This window comes from Typopeltis vanoorti, chromosome 10 (genome assembly GCF_054136105.1).
Source record: "Typopeltis vanoorti isolate ZY-2024b chromosome 10, IOZ_Tvanoo_1.0, whole genome shotgun sequence".
Lineage (NCBI taxonomy): Eukaryota > Metazoa > Arthropoda > Arachnida > Uropygi > Thelyphonidae > Typopeltis > Typopeltis vanoorti.
In genome coordinates this window covers 92,201,028-92,228,480 of record NC_143558.1, presented here as the reverse complement: position 1 = coordinate 92,228,480, position 27,453 = coordinate 92,201,028, and the positions used below count along the sequence as shown (strand labels likewise).

At 34.1% G+C, this 27,453-nt stretch overlaps 1 protein-coding gene across 2 annotated transcripts in view; it reads right to left on the bottom strand.

Moving 5' to 3' along the window:
* The window catches only part of Rab3-GAP (Rab3 GTPase activating protein), a 732,105-nt gene that overhangs the window by 341,759 nt on the left and 362,893 nt on the right, over positions 1-27,453 (bottom strand). For both annotated transcript variants that reach the window (XM_090399255.1, XM_090399256.1), the window contains one exon: positions 68-132. In XM_090399255.1, coding sequence (XP_090255381.1) covers positions 68-132 — 65 coding nt within the window. The remainder of the gene's footprint in view (positions 1-67; positions 133-27,453) is intronic.

Here is a 27,453-nt window from a genome sequence, read left to right as displayed (position 1 = left end):
GAGAATAAAATTTGACACATTCAACTCCCATTCCAAATTACTACTGTTTTGTAATTAAAAAACTTACCTGTTGACGTATGCTTGATGTCTTCATATCAGATATAATTTTAATTATGTCCTCCAGCATTCTTCCTGTAAAAATATGGAATTATTCATAATATAGATTCATCTAAAGGTAGAAATTTTGAGTAGATAACAGTCATTTAGTGACAAGACAATATTAGCATAATGAGTCAGTTACTAGAGAAACTGTTAGGCAATATTGTACGAACATACGTATGAATTAAAGAATCTATGGTCAGTTTATCTAAAAGTCATATTTTTTAAACATTTTATGACCAAAAATATGTATAATTTAAATTAGCGTAATAATTTTATGTAAATACACAAATCTGTTAGTTCTATTCAGGTAGTTTTTTCTATCATATAATACTCATTTTCTGTGTTATATCTAAGATATAACAGTATTATGTATTGTCATGCCAAAATATTATGACTGCCATCCTAAGTTCTTCACCCCCCCCCCCCCCACCAAAAATGTCATTATAGGATATCTACTATTTAGCAATATCCGATTATCTTACGTTAATTTTTTAGAGCTGCTGAATTTAATAAAATAATTAAATAAAATGGAAAGGATAAGTTTTGTTTTTCTATTATTTATCATGTAGTTAAACATTTCCAAAAACGTATAGCAGAAAAATGCATTATTTCTTGTAATAATTAAAAATATTAATATAAGAAATTAAACCTTTGTTATTTATGGCACGCTGAAAACTATTTGATTGTGATATTTTTATTTGTAAAAAGGAATCACCTCTAGTGTAGTTTTTGATTTCTGTAACAAACTTGAGAGAAGAAATTACTGAACTTTCCAACGATGTTTTCACAGCATTAAAGAACTGCTGACCTGTTTACAAAAGTCCTTCACCTCACTGCCATGTTGATTACAATGCCAGACAGTAGTGCACTTGTGCGAACATTGTACTTCCGAAGAAGAAGTTGAATGAGTGCAAGAAAGAAAAACAGAACAGCTGTCGCATTCATGAGAACAGAAAATGAGACAATGTTCTGGAGAAGGGAGTTGGAAAATTTAGAGGAGAAATAGTTTTAAGTAATTTGTTAAGCCAAAAAAGGTGGATAAGGGCATTATGAAGGAAACAAATAATTATCCCAAATTTAACAACTGAATTTTCTTTATATGAAGAAAAGTTGTGACAGATAAAAGTGATTACATTGTTTCTCATGAAGTATTGGACAGTTCCTTTTTGATACAGTACACAGAAAGCATATTCCAGATAAGTGCTATAAGCCCATAAGAACTGAACTTTTCTGTATTTAAGGATAATGATGAAGCTTCTACAAAGAAACTAGGAACTTTAAAATTATCTTCATATCCCAAAGAAGCAGGAAAGGAACTGACACCCCAAAGAAGATATGACATAAATATGTTCTTTTTTTTTTTTTTGAGAAAGAGTGTGAAAAAAATTATTTTGTTGTTTTAGAGGAAAAACAGGTATGAGTTAAGAAATTTATATTTTATGTCCATTATTGACAGCTGAAGAACCTGTGTTATGAGTTTAGAGTCTGTGTATTCACACAAAATCCTGTTATTTTGAAGAGAAGGAATGTTATGTAATGTTTATGTTCTTTAACTTGAACTGTAACTTTAAATAAAAAGAATATTAAAAAACAATCACTGCATATCTAAGAAATTCAGCATTATACAGTAAATGAGCACTATCATGAAAAACACTAACAATATGATACACTGCAATGAACTATAGAAAAGATCCCATGTAAATCCCATATAACCAATGTTATTTTAATATCATGATTGTAAACAGTAAAAGCATAAAGACAGGGAACAAATTTCTTCACAAATAACCACAAAATACAGCTGTAGGAAGTTCTGCATAAATTTATTTGCATTTTGCATCAAAGATAAAAAATAAAGAGCAAAACTAGATATTTTTTCCCCCATCTCATATGCAATTTCATATTTAGCACTGTATTATTCATCATACAAAATTTTAAAAAAAACTGTATTATTTCAATAAAAAATAAATAAAAATTTATCTTGGAGATTACAAAGTCAATAATAAACGTGATGAAAAAGACACCTTTTGTTTGTTATAGAGAACAAGAAAAAATAACTGTGTAGGGAGAATAAGTCAGGGTAAGCCAGCATACAATAGCATACAGAATTTTTAGTGCACTATGTTACTATTATATTACTACACCACCACAAGGAAGGTGGTGTAGTAATATGGTGGTGATTTGGGAGGGGGAGACTACTACACAATATTTTTATAGCCAAGACAATATGATCTTCTACTGAAGACTGATATGTGGAGAAAAGGTCAGTAAACAAAAGAAATAGCAGGAAATAGAATGAATGAATGATGGAGGATATCAGGATATTGTTGAGAAAAGTGAAAGACAAACAGTGTTGTATGAAAAGTAGCTGGTGTTTTATTCAGATATGACAATGATGAGTTAAGAGAGTGAGCAAAAATCATGAATAGTATGCTGGCAGATGTAAGGAGAAAAGGGTGCAATATGTTAATGTGTGAAATGCATTCAAGAGACAAAAGGAATTGTATAAATAAAAATGGATTACATGAAAATGGATTTGGTGTGGATCAACTGGAGAAAATGTTGCTAGAGGGAAGTATAATGAGTGATGTGAACAAGATATCAGAAGTCAGAGGTTATGTAAATAAGCTGGAGAGCAGACTAGGCAAGACTGGAGTGATTGTGAATGGAGATGAAATTGGCATGAGAGATGAGAATGTAAGAACAGGAATGCAAAGTACACAGGGAAATAGAGGAAGCCAGTGAGAACAGTTTAAGCAAAACAGAATCTGGAAGAACTAAAGAATTGAGTTATGATGATAGTCGCACATGAAATAATCATGGTAGACAACATATTTAGCCTAGCCTGCAATGCAGGGAGAGAAGTTAAGTCTAAGGAGATATATATATGGGACAAAGGGTAAGGGTCAGCAGACAAGAAGTGTGGAGAAGTCACACATAAGGAGTAGCATGGGCAGGTGTAGTTATAGCCCAAGAAATTGCTTTGTTGATTTGCAAATGTCAGGAGTATCAGAAATAAGGGAAATGAAACTGGAGCACTGAGTTTATTCACCTTAAAATAGTTGGAATAAATGAAATACGGTTGAATAAGAATGATATCCTGATAGAATAGAAAGGTTGTGACAGGAAGGACAAGAAGGACGGAGGGTGGGTAACTGCTGATGAAAATGGAGATATTACATCCAAACAAGATTGAGATATAAGGGGAAAATAGTGGCAGTATGGTGTGGGATAGAGTTTGACATGATGAGATATTTAGTTGGGTGTTGTTATAGGCCAGAGAATGTGGATGGTGTAGACAAAGAAATGTATAAACAACTTGACTTAGTGAGCAAGAAAAGAGTGATTATTATGAGTGATTTTATTTAAGTCAATACTGACTGGAATGAAGAGACTGCATCAGAGAATAAGAAGAATGAATTTCTTGAGCTCTTAAGGAACAACTGCAGTCAACACAAAATGAATGTTGGTAATAATCAGTTGAATGAAGAGTACAAAGAACAGGGCAGAAAGGTGACCCTGGTAAAGACAGCAAAAGTGCAGTATATGAGCAGATTTTCAATATGTAGTTAGCAGAAGAAAGAATAACTATGGGAGGATAATGTTAATTGATAACAATGATACAATTTTAACTGATGCAGAGAATATAGTTGAAGTATTAAATGAGTAGTTTATCAGGGTATTTCATCCTTGTGAAGGAAACATGAAAAGCTGGAGTGTAGAGGGTATGGTAGAGGACGGACTGAGAGTGAGCATGAAGTATATGAGGAATTAAGTAAACTTGATGTTAGCGAGGCATTAGGATGTGACAATATATCATCATATATCTTGAAGGAATGCTCCAGAGAATTAGTGGCAACCCTTGTCACATACCTGTTTAACATGAGTCTTACAACAAAGCAAGTCCCAAAGGAGTGGAAAGTGGGAAAAAATTGTTCCAATTCACAAAGGTAGTTGGTGAGTGAGACTGAGTCTGCAAATTATAGGCTAGTATTTCTTTCTTGGTCTTCCTCTGCTGGGCTATCCTTCAATTCTACCATTTAATAATGTTTGGTAGTCTTTCTGGGTTCATTCTTGAAACATGTCCAAACCAGCTTACTCAGCTTTTTTTTTTTATAGTGCTGTAATTATTGTTTCTTTAAAGTTAAGTTCTTCTCTGACTTTTCCATTTGTTTTTCTTTCTGTCCAGTTTGTTCTACTGATTTTTCTTAGGCATTTCATTTTGAAAGCATTGAGTTTATCAGTTTCTTATTCATTCTGAGCCATAGAGTACTGTGGGAATTATCACTGTTTTATACATCTTTGAGTTCTCTGCTTAACTTTTATTGTTCCATATTTTTTGTAGTCTGCCCATTGTTATCCATCCATTATTGATTCTGTGTTTGAATCAATAATGGATGGTCATTGATCCTAGGTAACTGCTTTAGTTGTTCTATATTATTGTTTCCTATTTTTATTTGGATTGCTTCCTTTTTCTTCTTATTACCATTAGTTTTGCTTTACTAAAATTGATTTTCATATCATATTTGTTACTTGTTTGATGCAGCTTGGTCAGGATATTTTCTCATTTTTCTTGGCTGTCTTGTAGTGATAACTATGTCTCAACATACTTTAAATGTGTTATATTTCTTCCATTTACAGTTATGGCTTCACATATCTGTAGTCCTTTGTCTACTACTACTTTTAGGTACAGGTTGAATAAATATGGTGACAATGGACAGCCTTGGATAACTCCTTTTTTAATTGCTATTTGCTCTGTTTCTATGTTTTTGTAATTCACTACTGCTTGTGTTTCTGAATACTAATTCTTAATACAATTTAATAGGTATTTGTCGAACCTTCTGTTTTCTAGAATTTTAATGAATTTACCTCTGTTTAGAGTCAAAAGATTGTTTGAAATGAATAAAACAGCAGTAGAGTTTTTTTTTTTTTTTTGTCTCTCATCTGCTAATCTGTTTAATGTGAAAATTGCATCCATTGTGCTTCTGCTATTTCTAAATCCCATTTGCTCTTCTTCCATCTGCTCTTCATAGTTGCTATCAAGATTCAGAATTTGGTTCATAATAGCATTATTCTCTATGATGGTCAGCATGGGTTTGTTTGGGAGAGATAATGTTTTAGCAAATTGCTTACCTACTACAACAAGGTGACAAATTCACTGGAAAAGGGAGATGTGTATATACTTATATATATACTTAACTTGTATATAATTAACTAAATACTAGTGGAAAGTCACTAGTATCCCAGTAAAGAGTTCATCTATGCAAACTGACAAATAAGCTTGCTATGCTTAAACTTGATAAATATGTTTGTATGTTCTAAAATGTTATTCAACTTGTTATTCATCTTTTGAGTTTTGAAGAAGTTATTTTACATACATGAAAGATTAAAACATTTGCTAATCTAAATATTACTGCAAGGTTGTTATTATTATTATTTACATTAGTACTCCATGGAGTAAAAAGCTTCATCATGAAAGATCCATGCCATCTATTAACACAACACCTATCATACATCTCCTTAAACTTATTCACTGTTCTGGCACTCACCACCACCTCTCGGCCAATCCATTCCACTCATTCACCACTCTCTCCAATAAAAGAACCTAGTCTGCACACCCTTACTAACCATACTGCTAAACAATTTCCAAGCACGATCCCTTGTTTTCTCCATGGATTGAAATATTAATTTGGTTTCTCCAATATACACTGGAGAATGTCTATACAATGGTTCAAAAAGCAATCATCATTATGAATTTCCTGATATATACTCTTAAGGGGTACTTAGGAAACAAGGAGATTAATACATAATTAACTTTGCTTTATTACTAATCTCGTGTCAACAATTTTCTTTTAAATTAAGCTATCACTTATAGAAAAATTTTAATTTGGCTAGAAATTAAACTTGCCAAGAAATTATATTATTATTCTTTCTTTTAGTGTTACACTGTGATCAGCATTCATTTAAAAATTTTATGGAATTTACAACCATGTCAAAAAACTTTTTTTTTATCCTGACATTTTGATCTTCATATCAAGATCATCATCTGGAGCATACATAAATATACAAGACAAGATGAGTTACATTATTAACTGTAAGTTTTAAAAGAGGTAAACCGTGAGTAGACATATCGGTACACAATAAATAACGGAAAAAACTCACGTAGAAAGATTATTTATTAGTATAATTTTCGCCTGTGTGTCACAGGCATCTTCAGTACATTAGTGTTTAATTTTGAGCTTAATGTACTGAAGATGCCTAATTATTTATTAGTATAATGAAAATTATACTAATAAATAATCTTTCTACGTGAGTTTTTTCCGTTATTTATTGTGTACCGATTATTAACTGTAAGCTAGAGAAACAATGATTTGATCACATGTTATTCTACTGGCATGACCTCTAGTGAAAAAAAAAAAAAAAAAATTATGAATTACATCAAGCTAAATTCCATTTATGATGACAGGATTAAACATTCTGTCCTATTTTTAGTATTACAATTGTTATTTAAGATAATGGATTTTCTACAGTCCTGTTTATAGTTGTTCTTAGTGAGGAAGGTTTCGTGGGTCGAATATATGCCTTCCATATGTTTGGGATTTTAAGACCATCATTATTGTTCAGATTGGGGTGGTTGATAATGATCTCACAGGGGCTTCCTTAAATTTCCGTTCATACCATGTTTTAGTGCGATGTAGACAGCTAGTCCTTTTTCAGTAAATTCTGTGTAAGGTATTCAGGGCATGATCCGAAAGACCACCATAATTATTATATTTAATGTGTCATTTATGTTCTTTTTGTCTGATAGGAATTGTGCGTCCTGTTTCTCCTATATATGGTATGTTGCAAGGACAATAAATACAGTATACTCCAGGATGGGCTAGTGGAGGGAGAGGTCTTTGGATGACTTGAGTAAGCTTTTTAATTTTGCAGGAGGTTTAAAGGTGGCTTTGAGATTGTCTTTTTGTAGTACTCTGTTTATTTTGTCTGATGTTCGTTTAATGTAGGGAATGGTTATAGTTTTACTGTAGTCTGGTTTGTCTTTGTTTTTTATTGAGTTTTGTAGAGAATTTTGTTAATAGTGTTTTGGCTGTATCTGTTTTTTTGGAAAGTATTGCTGATAATTTTAAATTCGTCTTTCAGTGCCTGGTCACTGGAACAGTGAACAGGCACTGTTTCATTGTTTCTGAAAGAAAACCATCTGTAAGAAAGAATGTTTAATCCTGTCATCATAAATAGAATTTAGCTTGATGTAATTTATAAATATATATTTTTTTCCCACTAGAGATCATGCCAGTAGAATAACATGTCATCAAATCATTGTTTCTCTAACTTACAGTTATTAATGTGAATCAGCTTGTCTTATATATTTATGTATGCTCCAGATGATGATCTTGATATGAAGATCGAAACATCGAGATAATAAAAAAGTTTTTTAACACGTAACTCATCATAATGTAACTCATCTTGTCTTGTATATTTATGTATGCTCCAGATGATGATCTTGATAAGAGGAGTGAAACGGTGGGATAATAAAAAAGTTTTTTTTAACACAGTTTGTGGTAATAAACTATCTTTATATAGAAGCTGATGACTTCACATTGGTTGCATAAGTATTCCTTAATGCAAAACATTTCCTTTCAGAAGTGTACATTGCTATGCATTATGTGAAGGTCACCCACATCAGTTTCAACTTTTATTGAGGTTTCAACGGTGGGAGCCAGACCAAGAAGACATACCAAGATTGAATTAATACAGATCATATACTGTGTTTCTCATATACAAGTAATAAAAAGGTTTGTCACCTTATTATTAAAATATTATGGATTAGATATACTCATTATTAGATTTAATAGAGTGAACATAGCACAGAGAAACAAACTACAAGTTCATTGAATCCTATATTTCATCTGTCAGAGAAATATTATCAGGGATACAATCTTAAAATTGAAGACAGTGCTGCATAAAGGAGTCTGTTTTTGGTCAAAAATCGAGTTATAGGTTGCATTGTATGTAAAAATAAGTCACTGAGTAGATTGGCGTAAGAGTGAGTCAGCTTCAATAAGCCAGTTAAGAGTTAAAATAATCAGATTATAGTACTTGCATCCTACAACTCTGAGGCTAATATCCTGTAAATATTTCATTGTAATTTTCATCAAACAGTGTTAGTTAATATTTTCTGATATATATTTCCCATTTAATAATAAACAGTTTTATAACAACATTTTGTTAGTGATTTTAACTATTTACCTTAGATTAGATATTTTTACTTAATCTGGTTCAAAAAGGGGACGCTCAAAATTTTGAAAATCCATATAGCTTTGAGAAAAAAAATAATAATTATTATTATTATGTGCTACTCCATAGAGCCCTTAGACACATTGAGGAAGGCCCTAAACATCATGTCAAGCACTATCCAACATTTGTGCTATATCCATCAATACTTTGCTTTGAACTCATTCACAGTCATATTGCATCCACAAAGAGACTCTGACAACCTATTCCACTCATTCGCCACTCTCCAAGAAAAAAAAAACTAGTTTTAATACCATTGCTAACTACACTCTTACTCAGTTTCCTAGGAAGATCCCCTAGTTCTCCCACCACCACACCTGTTCTGAAAAAAGTTTACTATGTATTAATCATGTAATAACCCTTCAGTAATTTGTCTGTCTCAATCATATCACCTCTTTTTCCACCTGTCAGCCAGTTTCTGTAACCCACAAATCTTCAAGATGTTCTCATAAGGTTCATCCCACTTACCACCATCTTGGTCACTTATTTGTGGATCATCTCCACCTCTTCCTCATAGACAAGAAACCCTGGTGACCAGATCTGTATGCAGTAGTCAAGATGGGGTCTTATGAAGGCTTGATAAAAAGAATAATAACCAGCTTGTCTCTGCTCTTCAAAGTATTCTTCAGTAACCAAGTAATCTGATGAGCTGCTTTAGCCACTTTTGCTATGCACCCCCTAAAACTTTAATTCCCTATCCACCAACACTCCAAATCTCTGTCTTCGTCAATTTCCTGGAGTACAGTTCCATTAATGTGGTATATAGCTTGTAATCTTTTCACCCTAAAATGTATAATATTACATTTTGCATATTAAGTTGATATCCATTCTCCTTTACCCAGACTGCCAGTCTAGCCAAATCATCCTGCAAAGGAGAAAAGGGGCAAACAATTGAACATTTCCTCTCATATCTCTTCCTATATCATTAATGTACAAATTAAACAGTAGCAGTCCAAGAACAGAGTCCTGTGGCATGCCACTAGTCACAGGCCTTCTTCTGGACTCTACTCCTGAATAAACTACTCTCTGATATTTCTCCATCAATTTTTCTCCATCTAACGAAAATTACTGAGAAAGTAATTTTCGTTAGCTAACTGAGAAAGTGAGAAACGAACGTCCAGTAGACGAATTAAAATGTATCTAACAATAGCCGAATACACACAGAAATTTATTTTATTTTATTATTATATTTTTCACCTTTCTTATTGCTTTACAGATGTTCAAAACATTTTATTCTGATATTGCTTTTATAGGATGAAACTGTTTTTTAAACATTAATTTCCCCAATACTACATAATTTAATGATTTATACTTATCAGGAAATAATATAAATGAAAAAATATACAAAATTTGCTAATTTATAATAATTACAATTTAATTTTGGTATATTAAAAGTTCTCTGGTACAATTACTTTGGAAAAATAACGAATTCACACAAAAAGAAAGTGCACATATATTATCTAACAGTATTATGTGTGTGTGTGTGGTGATAATTTTGGGAGGGGGGGGGAGTTGGTATTCAAGGCAAATTCATTCTGTTATGAAAATTTTGGAAATAAAATTTCATTTTGACGCATGCACCTACAGATGCTTCGAAAGATAAACTGTAGGGAAAATATCGCTACTTCCAAACTGCCGCATAATATCGAAATATGTACATAACAGTTGACTTCATAACTGCCATTTATTTCAATTTGTAGTGAGTGATTAGGGGGAAACCAAGAAAGATAAAATGCAAAAACCTACAGATTACGTTATAAAAATTATGCATTACATGATATGATTCAAGATTTACGTATGATTCTCTATAAAGCAAAATTTAAAAGTGCGAACCTTCGCGCAATCTCGGAACTAACCTTCGAACTAAGATTATGAATAATTGAAAACTTAATTTGGAACAGATGGAGGTTGTATTCATTTTTAGATTTGAATTTTCATGAATTTATAAAATAATTGTTTGACAAAAATAATTATCAAGGTTAAGGGAGATGGTAAATCCCGTATTATTCTACAGCTGGGTACAAAACTCTGATCGAAATCCTAGAATTTCATGCCGAAAAAACTATCGGCGAGCCCAAGTGTAAGTAATCACTTGGGTAGTAATAATTATCTTCAATCAAGTTCTGGGAGAATTTTAAAATGTATTGGTGATTAAAATAATTAGCCAAAAAATTGACAGTGACATTGATCTTCCAAAGTGATACGATATGAAGTGAAGAAAGTATGAAAGGATTTCTTATTTTGCGCTGATATTAAAAACTATAAATATACGATAAAAACAAGCAGCAAAAAATGAATATAGCTCATAGGTATTTAGTTATAGTTATCTGATATAACTTAGATTCCGGTTACTGAGCAAAGAGCAAGCAACTGCGTTTCTTGCTGTAGGCAACTGAACGTAGCTACTAAGTACGCCAGGTAATCTACTTAAGTTTTCTTTTCAGCGTGAAGGATTATCGCACCTTCTAATGGAGATGACAGTCAAACTACACTTCTAATCCATGTTCTTTCAGCAGGTGGACAGAATATTATCCAGGTTTTCTGGACGTGTATATGCCTGGCGTACGTCCAGCAAAGAAATGGTATGCTTACATACATGAATTTTATGGAATAAAGAGTTCCTGTTAGTTTTTTTTATATTCTAAGGAAAGAACAATGTATTTCAAATGGAAGCGGGAGGACTCAGAAATTTTTCAGCAGCCTCTAGGTTTTATATTATGAATTTAATATTTAAAAATAAGTATTCTATTTTGCAACTATAACTACGCTGTTTATTTATTGTTCTTTGTGAGGAGTAAGGTTTTAAAATGTGGCCCCCATAGAGAGTGAGGCCCCCGGCTTGTGCTTCATGCGCCTAATGGTAAATGCAGCCCCACTTGTGAGAAATAAGACAAGACTGTTTTGGTAATATTGAAGTTTGCAAACATATCCTTGTCCCACTGAAGAATGATAAGGAGATCTCAATTTAAGATATTGGTTATTGACAATCTTGAAACTTGTAATGACTGTAGACTACAGGGCTTGTCAAATGAAGAAGAGAAATGGAGTGTACTGTAATTAATTCTAGAGATAAAATATGAGGTCAACGAGAGAAGGTGCTATTTGTGTATAAGAGAGAGAGAGAGAGAGAGAGTGAAGATGAAAATAGAGATGTGGGGTAATAAGGCACCAGTGGAGAAATCTGAGGAAAGTAAGTAAATAAATCATGACTTGAAGTGAAAATGAGAAAGATCACTGGTGGCCAAACTTCAAGGGAAAAACATAAAATGGTAGTTGCAATTAGATTTACTGGAATGAATACAGCACAGAGAAATAATTATATACAGGTTTAAATCACTCTGATATTTTGTCCCTGTCAAATGGATATCTGGAATACAATATAAACATCGTAATAACACACAAAAAATGTCTAAAATAATAAGCAGAAGAAGTTTGACTATAAGTTTCAAGTCTTATAGGTGTTGGTGGTTGGCATTGGGTAGGAGGTCTAAGAATTAATGTTTTCCAAGTTTGGGAAAGTTTAATACAATCATATATATTTATATTGGTTTTCAAATCTGCTGCTGATTTTCTAAAAAAAAAATCTTTCAAGTCTGTATTTACTGAAATAAGGCATAGCAGTTTTTTGGCATTTGATTTTGTGCAAGGTATCTAAGGCATAGTCATTTAGACCTAACTGACCATAATTGTGTTAGCAGATATATTTCTTGTGTTTTCCAAGGCAGATCTCCTAGTTAAACCATAATATGAGAAGCCAAAATATGACAAGATCAAGGCAGCTTGTAAATACATGGAATGAGAGAGAGAGAGAAGAACGAATGGATCTATAGGAAAGAAAGTGGATAAAGGTCTCTAGATTCAACTGGGGTTTGAAAGCAGTGAAGAAATTATATTTCTTTAAAGTACTGGCTATTTTTCCTGAGGTGCTTTGGATAAAGGGAATAGTAATAGCATCACTATAATCTGTATGTTGAGAGGGATGTAATGAACAATATTTTGTTAATCTTTTCGGTTATTATAAATCCCCTTGTTGACCATACTTCATCTTATATAAAAAGTTCCATCCACTCACTCTAGTCTTAAATCCAAAATTTTGTTTTAAGTAATACTAATATCATGGTTAATTTTGACATCACTTTGTTATTTATCAATATCTTCCCCTTCGACACTCTACTTAAATTCCCCCTCTCCCAGTTACTTCACATGGAATTTGATTTGATTTTTTTATGTCACAAAGACATCAAAGATCATACTGTGCCAGGACACAGGTTACAGCAATGCATGGTAAACTTTTAGTGGGACAATCACAAACATTCATGACCTTGGTGGGATTTGAACCCACAGCCTCTTGGCTTGGTCACTCAGCCAACCAGGCCTGATCTTCACTTGGAAGAACATCATATGTAAACAATTGGAGGGCAAAGCTCTAATCTTCTAGTCAGTCTATATGGAACCCTTTGAAAACCATAATTTTGATAGTGCTATTTTCAAACCTTCTTATCTGACTAAAGTACACTGATGATGCGTTCTCCCTTTGGCCATGTGATTCAGACACATTAGAGTCGTTCCTCCTCTATGTCAACATTCAGCACTGACTGCAAAATCCAGTTCAAATAGAAAAAGAAAACAATAGTCTCCTTTTTCTGGACACAAATCACATCTTCCCAATGTTATTCACTCTTTTTTTCAGTTTACAGGAAACCTACCTATAACAGCTAGATACATACAATATGGTACAATTAAAATCTTTGTAAACAGAGTCCCAACCGCTGTTCTAACCAGGCTGCCATTAAACCTCAACTCTTTATTTGCCATACCTTCCTGTCCAAGAAAAAATGCCCAAAATCTTGATGGGTGGAACAAAATAGTTGTTCCACCCATCACCTCTCAACATACAAAGTATAGTAATGCTATTGCCATTCCCTATATCCAGTTCACATCAGAAAAAATAGCCAAAACTTTAAAAATATATATATAATCCCCACAGTGCTTTCAAACTTCAATTGAAATTGGCAGTCCTTATCTGCTAGAGATCCACTCTCCAAATGCTCTCCATTCCGGAGTTTACAAGGTTTCTTGTTCTTGCAATTTCTCATATTATGGAGAAACTGAGAGATCTACCAACAACCACCTTGCAGAACACAAGGAAAAAAAAAAAACATCTCCACCACAATTATGGTTAATCAGGTCCAGTTGACCATGCAATGTATTCCTAGAACAGATTCAAATGTAAAAAAAATCCTGTGGTTAAGTATAGTTTCACCACAGCAATAATAAACTTGAAAGACTTTTTTTATTGTTTAGAATAAGCAGCAGAATTAAAAAACCAGCCAAGCCTAAATAAATAGGCAACAGCAATTCTTAGACTTCCTGTCAAATAGCCAAGGCTAGTCAACAGCACCAGCAGAGGCTCCTCCACAGGACTTTAATCTTCTAGTCTAACTTCTTCCAATTATCACTTTTTGTGTTTTTGTGTGTTACTACAATTTTTACATTGTATCCAGGAAGATGAATCTATGACACAGACAAAATATTTTAATGATTAAACTTGTGTTTTATTATTTTTTTGTGTTATATTCATTCCATTAAACTTAAATATGAGCATAAACTAGTCCGTAAACTTTAATAGATATAAGATAGAAGTTTGCTGAGCAAGCTCTTGTGCCACAACTAAGCAAATGTTCTAGAAATATAGTAAGCAGGTGTTTTTGCCCTAACTTTTCCTTGGCTTATGTGCAAAGGCACATTAGCCAAATAGTTGTGGATTGTCACAGAAGATAGAAACGGCTCCAAAAATCCACTTGCCAGGTTGCCACAGGCAGGTTATTTGAGATAAGTGGCAAGTGAATTTTCTGCCTGGTTCTAATAAATGCATTCAAAATTTATTATTCTTTTTTTTTTTCACATATTTTACACGTTTTTTTATTTGTTTAAAACATTGTGTGATTCACTGTCAGATTACTTGTTCACAGGTGACTGCCACTGAATTTATTAAAGAAGGTTTATTTCCAGAGAGCTGGAAATAAAACTTCTGGATCAGAAATCCTTAATTCGAACAGAAAGTAGAGCATTCCCTTTTAAAGAATTGCAAAACATTTGTGATTTTATTTTCCAATTTTCTCTAAAAGTCATAATGTAAGTCAATCATTTTCACTTTCTTCCATATATTTATCTCCTTTAAGGTTCAGAACTTTATTTTTCTTTCTATTTGCATAGTAATTAAAACTCAACCTGCAGTATCTTCTCCCCCCCGCCCAACAGTTGTATGGTCATCTAATAACATAAATAATAACTTTTAAACACTTTTCTTTCTATATGAAAGACTTCATAAATATCCACTTTCAAGTTCTAAAAATCCTTCATTTCTCTCACAGCAATATTATAGTGTTCTTTTTGCTCCATGCATACATGCTCCACTACATGTCACACTTTTGGTTTTTGTTTCAGTCATGAAGTGATAAAAATCAGCCGCCATAAGAGTTACAGTGTTTTACTTGAAAATAGTAGATCTTGCACAACTGACTCTGTGAAAAACTGTGTTAAGTTACTATTAGTAATAACAAATTTTTAATCAAATCAATAATCTTACATGTATATACACTAAGCATGAAATATAATTTAAAAAAAAGAAATAATTGTACTTTTTCTCACAATATAATTTCATTAACAAAATAAACCAGCAATTATAAACACAAAAGTTAAAAGTGGCACAATCTAATTAAATACTGTACTACATCTACACATCTTATTCTTCCAACACCTTTAACCCTTCAGCAGGTAATATAGTATTGTCCTAAGCTCATTTTCAAAGTTCACAACATGAATTAGCTTAGATGAAATTAAATACTTGAACATTTTGCATAAGAAAGTCTTTTTTATACTGTTATTTGGAAAAAAAAATTACCTTGCAAAGACAAGTCAAAGACTAGATCATGTCACTGAGTGCATTGTGAAAAGTGAGCCTGGCTCCACAGCAAATGCCACCTTCTTTCTTTTTTTTATTATTATTTGTCTTTCCTATTAAATTATTGTTCATGGATAATTTATATAAATTCACCCTTCATCATGAACACTAATTGAGAGAAAACACAAACTAAGTTGTGATAGGCTGTATTGTGATGTGTATTTTAAACCCACATTACAGGAAAACATACTTCTGTATAACTATGTGTAATGTATAGCAAGAATTTAAGACTATATTACTTTGTTTTGTCAAAGCAACATTTAATGTTTAAAAAAAACAACAACAAAAAATATCACCTATAATAATATTTATACAAAGCAGACTGATACCTTGGGCAAGTAAAATTTTTTTTTTTGTGGCTAGTACATTTAAGTTGTATTTCTGCAGCACTGTATATAAAAGGTAACTAAATGGCTTGTAGGCCTAGGCTTCCAGGTGAAGAAGTTGGCTGTTGATGACTTTCTCCATGAGTCTCAGAGAAATGAAATAGCGTGGACAGTAGTTTGTTGACTGACTCTCATATCTTCACTACCCCATTTTGTTGAATGAAGTAAATATATTACTATATAATATATTTATTATATTATTATTATATAATCTCTTGGGGGGGGGGGGGCTGTAATCCCTAGAGAGCACATTCCCTGGGTTACGGATAAGGGAGCCCATCATGTACGTATGTGTGTGTGTGTGCGCGCATATGTATATATGCACACACATAGGTGGGGGTGATCCGAATATACTGAATAAGGACTCGTGGACCAACAGGGCCATAAGGGGCAATCATCTTGATTGTAAGGGAAGTGGCATGGATCTACCCTCTTCTTCTACTTTGACGAAGATCCACTCACTTTAATCTTTCCTATAAGGCCTTATCAGCCAACTCTTATTTTATGACCCTTATGCTATTAGAGTACTCGAGGGCCATAGGATCTTTCCATTTCTGGCCTTACAACTATGTCCCCTCTATAAACCTTTACTATAATTCTACTATAATCTACTCTTTCCCCTTCAAAATACCCTATTCCTCCTATTGGTTTAAATTTGGAAGAAGGCTAGTTCAGAAGCCATAAGGTAGCAGCCCTACCACTGAATTATTCCATCGTCAGGCTAGTCACCTGACATGGAGAACATAACTCTACTTTTAAGCTGACAGCAAAAGGTAATCAGAATGAATCTATGGAAAATGACCCTGGAATGGAAAAGGTAAAATGAAAATGGAAACGACAAAATATAATACATATAGCAAACTGGCATGTAAGAGGAATAGCATATAAAGAAATAGAATTAGACCAAATATTAAGTGAAAGAAATTTTAAAATAGCAGTAATCACTGAAACAAAAAGAAATTAAAAGGAACCATGAGAATTGAAAATTTTAATGTGATATACGAGGTGGTATCAAAAAGTTTCGAGATTAGCTCTGTTTACGAGAAATTACTTTATTTATCTATGTTTACACACTATCATCTTAAAAATAGTCCCCTTGCATATCAATATAGCGCTCCCAGCATTCCTGCCACTTCTGGAATGTGTCCTGGAAGTCTTCTTTTCGAAGCATGTCAAGCACCTTCTGCGATTTGCACTGGATCTCTGCAATGGTGTCAAAACGGTGACCTTTGAGCTGGATCTTCATCTTCAGGAAGAGGGCGAAGTCTGCGGGAGCCAAATCTGGCGAGTAAGGTGGGTACAAAAGGGAGATCATGTTGTTTCTGGCGAGAAACTCACGTGTGAGGAGAGCTCGGTGACAGGGTGCATTGTCATCTTGGAGCATCCAGTTTTTCGTGCGCCACAGATCTGGTCGCTTTCGCCGAATGTCCTCCCTCAGATGCCTTAAAACCTGGCAGTAGAACTCGCTACTGACAGTCTGGCCCCTCAGGACGAATTCTCAATACCACGAATGTAGAAAAAGACAATGAGCATGCACTTGGTCGAGCTACAGACCTGCGTCACCTTTTTTCGGTCGTGGAGATGATGGGCTTTTCCACTGTGAAGACAGTTGCTTCGTCTCCGGGTCATACCTGTACACCCAAGTTTCGTCACCGGTAATGATCCTCGACATGAAGGATGGGACATCCACGGCATGCAGATGGAGTTCTTGGCAGACCAGACTTCGATGCAGTGTTCCTTCTGCTCTTGGGTCAGCAGCCTAGGGATGAACTTGGCAGCAACAAGTCGCATGTTCAAATCACACGTGAGGATTGCCTGGACTGTTCCGTATGACACACCGACAATGGCAGCAATGTTGTGGAGTGTTCTCTGACGATCCTCATGTACAAGATGCTGAATGGTTTTGGCATTTTTGGGGTTCGTTGAAGGTCTTCCTGATCTCTCATCGTCTTCCAGTGATCTTCTTCAACTCTTGAAGCACACGTGCCACTCGAAACACCTCGAACAACTCATTGCAGTATCACAGTAAACTTGCCGAATCATGTCAAACGTCTCTGTGACAGATTTGCCTAGTTTCATGCAGAATTTCACTTTTTCTCTAACTTGCTGTCCATGATGAAATCGCAGATGTGGTAACGCAGGTGGTCAGAATAGCATCAGTTGCACAGCTCCCGATGTACACAGGACGATGCCTTTTGGCACACAGACTTATGAAGGTAGGTGCTCCCTGTGACTGTGTGCGCAGCCTTGTGCTGCCATCTGTTGGCGTGTTACAAACCTAGTCTTGAAACATTTTGATACCACCTCATATATAGTGGAATTGACAGAGACCAAAGAGCACAAGCAGGAGTCATGATTTGGATTCATAATAGTTAAAACATTATAAATTATGGAATAAAAGAATAATAGAAGCTAGAATAAAAATAGATAGAGGTTATATAACAATAATTGGTTTATATGCCCCAGAAGAAGGAAGAGAACAGGATAATATTGAATTTTATAATCGGCTACAAAATATATATAATAAAATAAATAAAAATGATTATGTAATTTTAGCAGGAGACAAATGCAAGAATTGGAAACACAAAAATTAATAACAATATATAAGAATATATGGAGAACATACTCTAAACAGGAATGGTAAAAAATTGATTGACTTTGTAGTTTATAATAACCTAAAAATAATGAATTCTTTCTTTAAATATAAAGACATACATAAATATACTTGGCAGCAAGAGGATGGAAATCAATATTAGATTATTTTATCTTAAATAAAAAGACATCAAAGTTTTTGTTAGATGTTAGAGTTCACAGAGGATATGAAATGAGCGGCCACTTCCTCGTTAAAATAAAATTAAGATTACCACATAAATGGCTACAAGTAACAAGAACAGAGAAGAAAATTTAAAACATTTGTTTATAAACTAGAATATTAAATGACACAAATATACAATGGCTATATGAATAAAGAATTAACCAATATCTAGATAAAATAAAACAAAATGAAGAAATAGAAATAGAATGGCTTAATATAAAAATGATACTAAATGCAGCAGCAAATGAAAGCTTAGGAAAGACCAAAAAATTCAATAAAAGGAAAAAACTGAAGATATGGGATGATACAATCAAAGAAATAATCAAAATGAAAAAAGAAACCTATCATAAATGGTTAAGCAGTAAAAGATTAGAAGATGAAATAGAATATAAAAGTATAAGAGCCATAGCTAAAAGAGAAGTCAGAAAAAGACAGAGAATCATGGAATAAATTTGTTTCTAATTTAGAACATGATTTATATAAAATAAGACCCAATGTATATAAGATTTTGAAACAAACACCTAAATGCAGATACCAAAGAAAACATAAAATTAAACACTGAATTGAAATTAGAAGAATTTCTAGATTTCTACACAGAATTGTGGACAGTTTTTAAATATTTTAAAAAAGACAACTGGCAAACATTTAATGAAAATGAAATAACTAAAGAAGAAATTAGAAATCAGCCTGAAAGAAATAAGAAATGGAAAATCACCTGGAGAAGATAAGCTAGGTTCAGAACTATATAAATATGCAGGAACAAGATTCAAAGAAAGACTCCTATTATTTTTAAATAAAATTTATTCAACTGGTAACCCCCCCCCCCAAATAGAATGGAAAAAACAATTGTGAATCCTATCTTTAAAAAAGGTAGTAGAGATGACCCTAAAAACTATAGAGGTATAAGTATACTAAATTCCTGTTACAAAATATATAGCAGAATTTTAAATGGCAAACTAATGAAATATTCCGAAAACTTTATTTTAGAAGTACAGAATGGATTTAGAAAAGGACAATCATGTACAGACCCAGACATTTGCCTAAAATTAATAATAGAGAAAAGAAGAGAATACAATTTAGAAACACATATTGCATTTATTGACTTTAAAAAAGCATTTGACAAAGTTAAAAGAAGCATTTTATTTAACATATTCAAAGAAAGACAAATACCAATTAATATCCTAAAAGCTATAATAAATATATATGAAAATAATTGAATACAAATAAGATTAAATCATGAGCTATCATATATGAGAGAGATAAACCAAGGGATCAGGCAGAGATGTCCAATCTCAGCAACTCTTTTTAATATTTACCTAAATGAAATAAAAACTTAAATCAAGGTATTAAACTTTCTCCTACTGTGAACTTAAACACTCTCCTTTCTGCCGATGACCAAATAATAATTACAAATTCTGAAGATAACTTACAGAAAGCTATTTTAGATCTAAATGAGATAGCCAAAGACTATGAAATGATAATATCAACAGAAAAATAAAAAAACTATGGCCTTTAAAGGACAAGATCCAGTAAGAACTAAGATAGTAATAGATAACTAAAGACTGTGTACCAGCTCGTGTCGTACGTGAAGCGGCCAAAGAATTGTCAGTGCCCTTGACCATTATGTTTAATTTGAGCCTCAGGACTGGGTCAGTCCCAAGGGGGTGGAAAGAGGGGAAAATAGTTCCACTGCACAAAGGTGGTTCCAAGGCTGCTGTTGAAAATTACCGGCCAATCAGCATAACAGGAATCATTATCAAGGTCTTAGAGAAAATAGTCAAGAGGAAAATACAAGATTGGATAGAAGAAAATGGGATACTGTATCGGGGACAGCATGGTTTTGTGAAGGGTAGGTCATGCCTCAGTAACTTGCTCACGTATTATAACACAGTGACGGCTGAACTGGATAAGGGTAATGGGTTTACAGTGATTCTGCTGGACCTTGCTAAGGCCTTTGACAGGATACCACATGGAATTCTAATCAGTAAATTGCAGCATATGGGAATGGACATAGGGTTGGTGAGATGGATAGGAGGGTGGTTGACGGAGAGATATCAGAGAGTGGTTTACTCAGGAGTAGAGTCCACTAGACGGCCTGTGACTAGTGGTGTACCACAAGGATCTGTTCTTGGACCACTGCTGTTTAATTTGTTCATAAATGATATAGGAAAGGATCTGAGAGGAACAGTTCATTTGTTTGCGGATGATGCGAAGTTGGGTAGGGCAATAGTGAATGCAGATGACGTCAAAATTTTGCAGGATGATTTGGATAGATTGGAGGTCTGGGCTAGGGAGAATGGATGTCAATTTAATGTGGCAAAATGTAAGGTTATGCATTTTGGGGTGAAAAGATGGGAGGCAGTTTACTGCATTGGTGGAACCGTGCTCCAGGAAATTGATGAGGCACGAGATTTAGGAGTGTTGGTGGATAAGGAATTGAAATTTAGGGGACACATTGCAAAAGTGGCCAAATCAGCTCATCAAATCACTTGGTTGCTGAAGAATACGTTGACAAGCAGAGACAAGCAGGTTATTGTTCCTCTGTATCGAGCCTTGATAAGACCTCATCTCGACTACTGTGCTCAGATTTGGTCACCTAGGTTTCTTCTTGATGGGGAGGAGGTGGAGAGGATCCAGAGGCGAGTGACCAAGATGATAGCAGGTCTGTGGAATGAACCGTATGAGAACAGGTTGAGGATTTGTGGGTTGCAAAAATTGGTTGATAGGCGGAGGAGGGGAGATATGATTGAGACATTCAAATTACTGAAGGGTTTCTATAAAATTAATTCAGAAGATATTTTTGAGAACAGGGCTGGTTGTGGGAGGACTAGGGGACATCCATGGAAACTGGGCAAAAGTGTGGTTAGTAAAGGTGTTAGAGCTGGGTTCTTTACTTTTAGAGTAGTGAATGAGTGGAATGCGCTCCCTGAGTCTGTGGTGGATGCTGTGACAGTGAATGAGTTTAAGGCGAGGTATGATAGATACTGTATGAATGTCGAATAGTTGTGATGAAAATGATTTGGGGCCTCCCTCGATGAGTCTAATGACTCCCTGGAGTTGCCCGTAATAATAATAATAATAATAATAATAATAATAACAAGATCTTAGAACAGGTGAATTCATTTAACTACCTAGGATGTATGATCACATATGAAAATGAAAAAGATATAAACATAAAAATTGCAAAATATTTAAAAAGAACAGGTGTAATTAACTCTATATTTAAACCAAACCTAGTTCAAAAACAAACCAAACTAAAAGTATACAATACATTATTGTATGCAAGTCTTAATATATGGAAGTGAAATCTGGATAACAAAACAAAAAGACAAATAAAGATTAATAACAGCAGAAATGAAGTTCATGAAAAAAACTGCAAAGTATACGCTATTTGATCACAAAAGAAACGAAGAAATTATACTAAGAATCAGTAACAGAAAAAATTAAAAAATATAAACATAAATGGATGGAACATGTTCATAGATTGAAAACAGAAAGATTACCAAAACAAGCCTTAAAGTACAAGCCATTAGGAAAAAGAAAACCAGGACGTCCTCTTAAACGATGACTTCTAATGCCAGAATAGCTCACGCCAGGTCTAAATCCTTGATATGCATGATGATGATGATGATTATTATATAATATATTATTTATGATATAATAATATATTATTATATAATATATAATAATATATTAAAATAAGGGGTGCTTATTACATGGGGTACTATTATTATATGGGGCACATTATATGGGGTGCTTAAGTGTCAAAACTGTATAACTGAAAGGAGACCTCCACATGGCCTTTTAAGAAATGTGGAGAACCAACCAGGACTTCTGACCTAATATCCAATCCTTAACTTCTCATTGTGATCCTGTTAGGTATCCACCCAGATACTAAATGAACGAGGACGGACTGGCAATTTGGGATTTAGTCAATCAAATATGTTGACTAAATTGACTTAAACCACAATGTAAAATGGTTGTACAACATGAAAAAATTTTATGCCAGCTGGGGCATCGCCTGATAAAACAAGGCTCCATTGTTTTCGTCAGGGAACCAGGGTGAATAGCTCAAAGTCAGACACTAGAACAAATCCCACAACACATCCCAATTCAGCAGAGTTTAAGATTGATATTATTAATGTAAGAGCATCAAGGAGAAAAGAAACGGAACTAGTAAAAGAATGGATCAGTACCAGATAGACATAATAAGTGTGACTGAAACAAAGAAGACAAAAACAGGTGAGATCTTTCTAAGCAACAAATACAAAACGTTATATTCAGGCAATAACAATTGGGGAAAGGAAGGAGTAGCTATTGTATTCAACATTAAATATGAAGATAATGTTTTAGACATTGTCTCCATTCTTGAATGGAGGCAATATCTAAACGAGTGATGTGGACAAATATCAGAATGGGAAACTGGATAATGAGACTTGCTTGTGGTCCCAGGGGGTTCTACCAAGGAAGAAGTCGAGGAACTTTTTGAGGCATTAGAGAAGGCAGTTGGCACAATGAAAAAGAAAAAGTTGGGCCTTGTTACCAGACATATAGAAATGTTTTGGGAAAATTTGGAGGGAAAAAAACAAAGCTAATAATAATGGTAAGTGCCTGTTAAATTTCTATTCAGGACATGGATTAGTTATTACTAACACTATTTTCCAACATAAAAATGTGCACAAATTCACATGGATAGAAGATGCAAGAAATAAGAAAAGTATCATTGATTATGTTATAGTTGATAGTGAGGTTTCCCCCACTGGTTCAGGACACAACAGTATGCAGAGAATATGAAATAGGAAGTGATCACTATTTAGTTTTGAGTAGGATAAAAATCAAAGAATTTCATACTAAAAAGAAGAGTGTGTAAGAAAGTTTTAAAATGAATCAAAGTTGAACAGCTTACAGAAGTGCAATGTAGACTCAGATACACAAACATCATTAATGAAAAAATGAAAGAATTTGAAAACAAGAACCAAACCTTGGAAATTCACCAGCAAATCCTGAAGAAAACATTGACTCAGCCAGGCATGTGGTGAGGTTGTCTGTAAAGATAGAATAAATCAGAACTCTGTGGTGGAATCAGGAAGTTAAAGAGACAGTCAAGGAAAAGAAGAAAGCATATCAAAAGTTCATGGCAAGTAAGTCAGCTTGTGCCCTTGGAGATTACAGAAAAAAATGTAAGAAAGTAAAGCACTGTGCAAAACTAGCTAAAAAAGTCATGGGAAGACTTTCATAAGAACCTAGAAAATAAATATCACGAAGGTGGCAAAATATTGTGGTGGAATCAGGAAGTTAAAGAGACAGTCAAGGAAAAGAAGAAAGCATATCAAAAGTTCATGGCAAGTAAGTCAGCTTGTGCCCTTGGAGATTACAGAAAAAAATGTAAGAAAGTAAAGCACTGTGCAAAACTAGCTAAAAAAGTCATGGGAAGACTTTCATAAGAACCTAGAAAATAAATATCACGAAGGTGGCAAAATATTCTAGAGGTTATTGAAAAGCTTAGAAATGGAGTAAAAGAACTGTAAAAGGAATCAGAGGTGATAAAGGTGATGAAAACAGAAGTTAAAGATATTTTAGATATTTGGAGTAATTACTTTGAAAGACTGCTTAATGAAATAAGCAGTGTCAGCAAAGGGTAGAGAGTGTAGAAAACTTCTAACAGGAAAGCAGTCAGGAATACATATCCATACTTGAAATAGAAAAAGTCATTAATGGCAGCTGGAGTAGATGAAATTCAACCAGACATTCTCAAACATGTACGTATAAAAGTTTTACAGTCGCAGCACTGCATAATTCAGAAGTCCTGGTCAGAGGGTCAAATTCTGAATGACTGGAGTAGATAGTACCCATCTCTAAAAAGGGAAATAAAATTGAATGCGATATTAAGAGAGGTATTTCTCTGCTAAGCGTTCCTGGTAAGATTTTTGCAAAATATACTTAAGAAATGGTTAAGAAAAAATTGTGGAAGGGAGGCATGGTGAAGAACAACCTAGATTCAGGTTAAATAGAGATTTTCAGGATCACATTTCCATTTTAAGACAAACTGTTAAGAAATCTTGGTAATATAACAGGGATTTGAATTTAAGTTTTGAAGATCTGGAAAAGTATATGACAAGGTGCCGAGAACGAAACATCTTCGAAAGCTGCAAATCAGCAGTTAGAATTGAAGAAGGCATGGGAAGGCGGTTTAAAGTTAAATTAGGTGTGCAACAAAAGTGCACATTATCTCCACTGTTTGTTATTCATTATCGATAATGATCACATTACAGTAGGAAACAAATTAATCTGAACAAGCTGAATTTTCGTCAAATTTTTGGGTTTTGTTTCAGTTCATGATTCAGTTTTAGTTCACTATTTTGGTTGAGTGCTACATGTTTCAACTGTCTCTATGATGTTCATTAACAGTGTTGTGCATTTTTAATACCATAAACAAGTTGACATTCGTAGTGGTTTATTCATTTTTTGTAGCTATAAAATGGATACATGTCCAAGAAGTGTTCAAAAAAATGAGGGTGGTCTGAAAAGTTCTCGGCGCCTAACAATGAAAAAACAAATTTATAATTTCAAAATTATTTTTATTTTTCAACATAATCTCCCTTAAGACTAATACATTTATTCCAGCGATGCTCCAGCACCATTATCCCATCCCTGTAGTGGTTCTCAGTAAGATCTGCAAAATACCCTGCTACAGCTGCAATCACCTCTTGATTCAAAGAAAAAAACACTAACCAGCGAGGAAGAGTTTTAGTTTTGAGAAGAGATAGAAGTCAGAGAGAGCCAAATCTGGGGGAATAGGGTGGATGTTCCAACAATTCATAGTGCAGATCCCTTAATTTTCCCATTGCCAACACATCTTTGTGGGCAGGTGCATTGTCCTGATGAAAGATGATTTTTTTTTCTTCTGCAAAAAAAGATCGGAATAATATTCCTTGGTTATTGTTTTACCCTTTTCAAGCTAATTAATAAATGAACTTTAGCATCCCAAAACACCGATGCCATGCCATGACCTTTCCTGCTGATGGAACCGACTATGTCTTCTTTGGCGCTGAACAACCAGCTTCTGTCCACTGTTTTGACTGCTGTTTGGATTCTGGTGTGCAATGGTGAATTCAAGTCTCATCCACAATGCACAAAATCGGTTTTATTCTTGTTAAAATGTTCCAAGCACTGTTGAGAGATTTTCATGCAAGTGCATTTATTTTTATCTGCTGTAGGTAAGCACGGCATCCATCTTGCACAAAGCTTTTTCATATGCAATTCTTCATGCGAAATATATCCTATAAGTTCTTTTGAAATGTCTATAGTCTCAGCAATTTCACACACTTTGACTCGCCAGTCATCCAATAACATATCATGCACTTGATCAATGATTTCTGGTGTTGTTACACTTTTTGGACGTCCTTCACATGGATCATCTTCAAGGCTGGTACGCCTCGTTTAAACTCGGCAGCCATTTCTTAATTGTCGAAAACTAAGAAGAGTGCCCATAAACTTTTATGCATTTCAAATGAATTTCTTTTGGCGTTAAACATTCTTTTACAAAGAATTTTATAACCGCACGATACTCAATTTTATCCATTTCAAGGGATACAGACAACACTTTTGCTTCAGACAGCTGTGCAAAACAAACTACTTGATAGAATGACTTACAATTTCACATGGATGCTTATGACAGAGATGTACCAACTTAGAAAAAAAATCTTGCTGATAGTGTTGCCATCTATGGTCAAGGCTGAGAACTTTTCAGACCACCCTCATATGTACTCTTTCTCAGCACACATCCATCACTCAAAGACAAATTGCCAATGAGTGTGGTGTTTGTTTGGATATGTTAATGCAATTTTAAAGAGGTTTAGTGAGGCAGGTACCTTTTCTCCTGACAGAAAAAGAAAATGAGTCCAAGATTGTTTGATGTTGACTTAAATAGATACTTGGCAGCTAGTAAGATTAATGTTTCTGACATAGCAGTCCATCGAAGATTGTTGGAAGCAGGGAGGACTGACCACAGACTAAAAAAGAAACAACAGTTGATGAAGGCTATGCAGATAAAAGAGGCTCCAGTGGGCAAAAGTGTAGAAAGATTGGACTGTTGAGAAGTGGAAGAAGATCATATTCTCAGATGAGAGCCATTTCTTTGTAACAGAAGGGTTAGTAATTGATGTTCACAAATCAGCAGCTGAGAAGATGTCTCCCACCCACCTTCAACAAGCTACTAAACACCCAGCTAAAAAGATGTTCTTTTTGTGGGTTGTTTTACTCATGATGCTCCAGGATCACTTGTGCTTGTTGATGGCATGATGAAAAGTGACCAATATATAAAAATATTGGAGAAAAGAGTGGTCGCACAAATCCAGAAAGACAAAGAACTCATCATCCAACAGAATCTCACTCCATGCCACACTTCAAAAAAAAAGTGAAAGAGTTCCTCAAAAATCACAACATCCAATTGCTTCAGTAGCCAGGTAACTCTCCTGACATTAACTCAAAAGAAACTTTGTGGACCACAATGAAAAGTGACTTGAAAAATTAAATTGTGATACGGAAGCATAACTTAATACAATCCATTATAAAAGTATGGTTTTGAGATGCAGAAGAAAATGTGTTCTCCATTAGTAGAGTCCATGCCTAAGTGAATCAATGAACTTATTAGGAACAGAAGAGCACATATAAATTATTAGGTAAAGGTGGAGTTTAATTTTTGTACTTATTTTCTGGTGAAATTAGAATTTTTATTTAAAATGTGAGTGTTCAGGTTAATTTGTATGCTACTGTATGAAGGAAAGTGGTATTAAATCTGATATGAAAAATGGCAGTGTTAATCTTAGCTTTTTACTGTATGCAGATGATGTTATATTTCAGAATAAATCCAGGACAAGACTGAAAGATCCCTG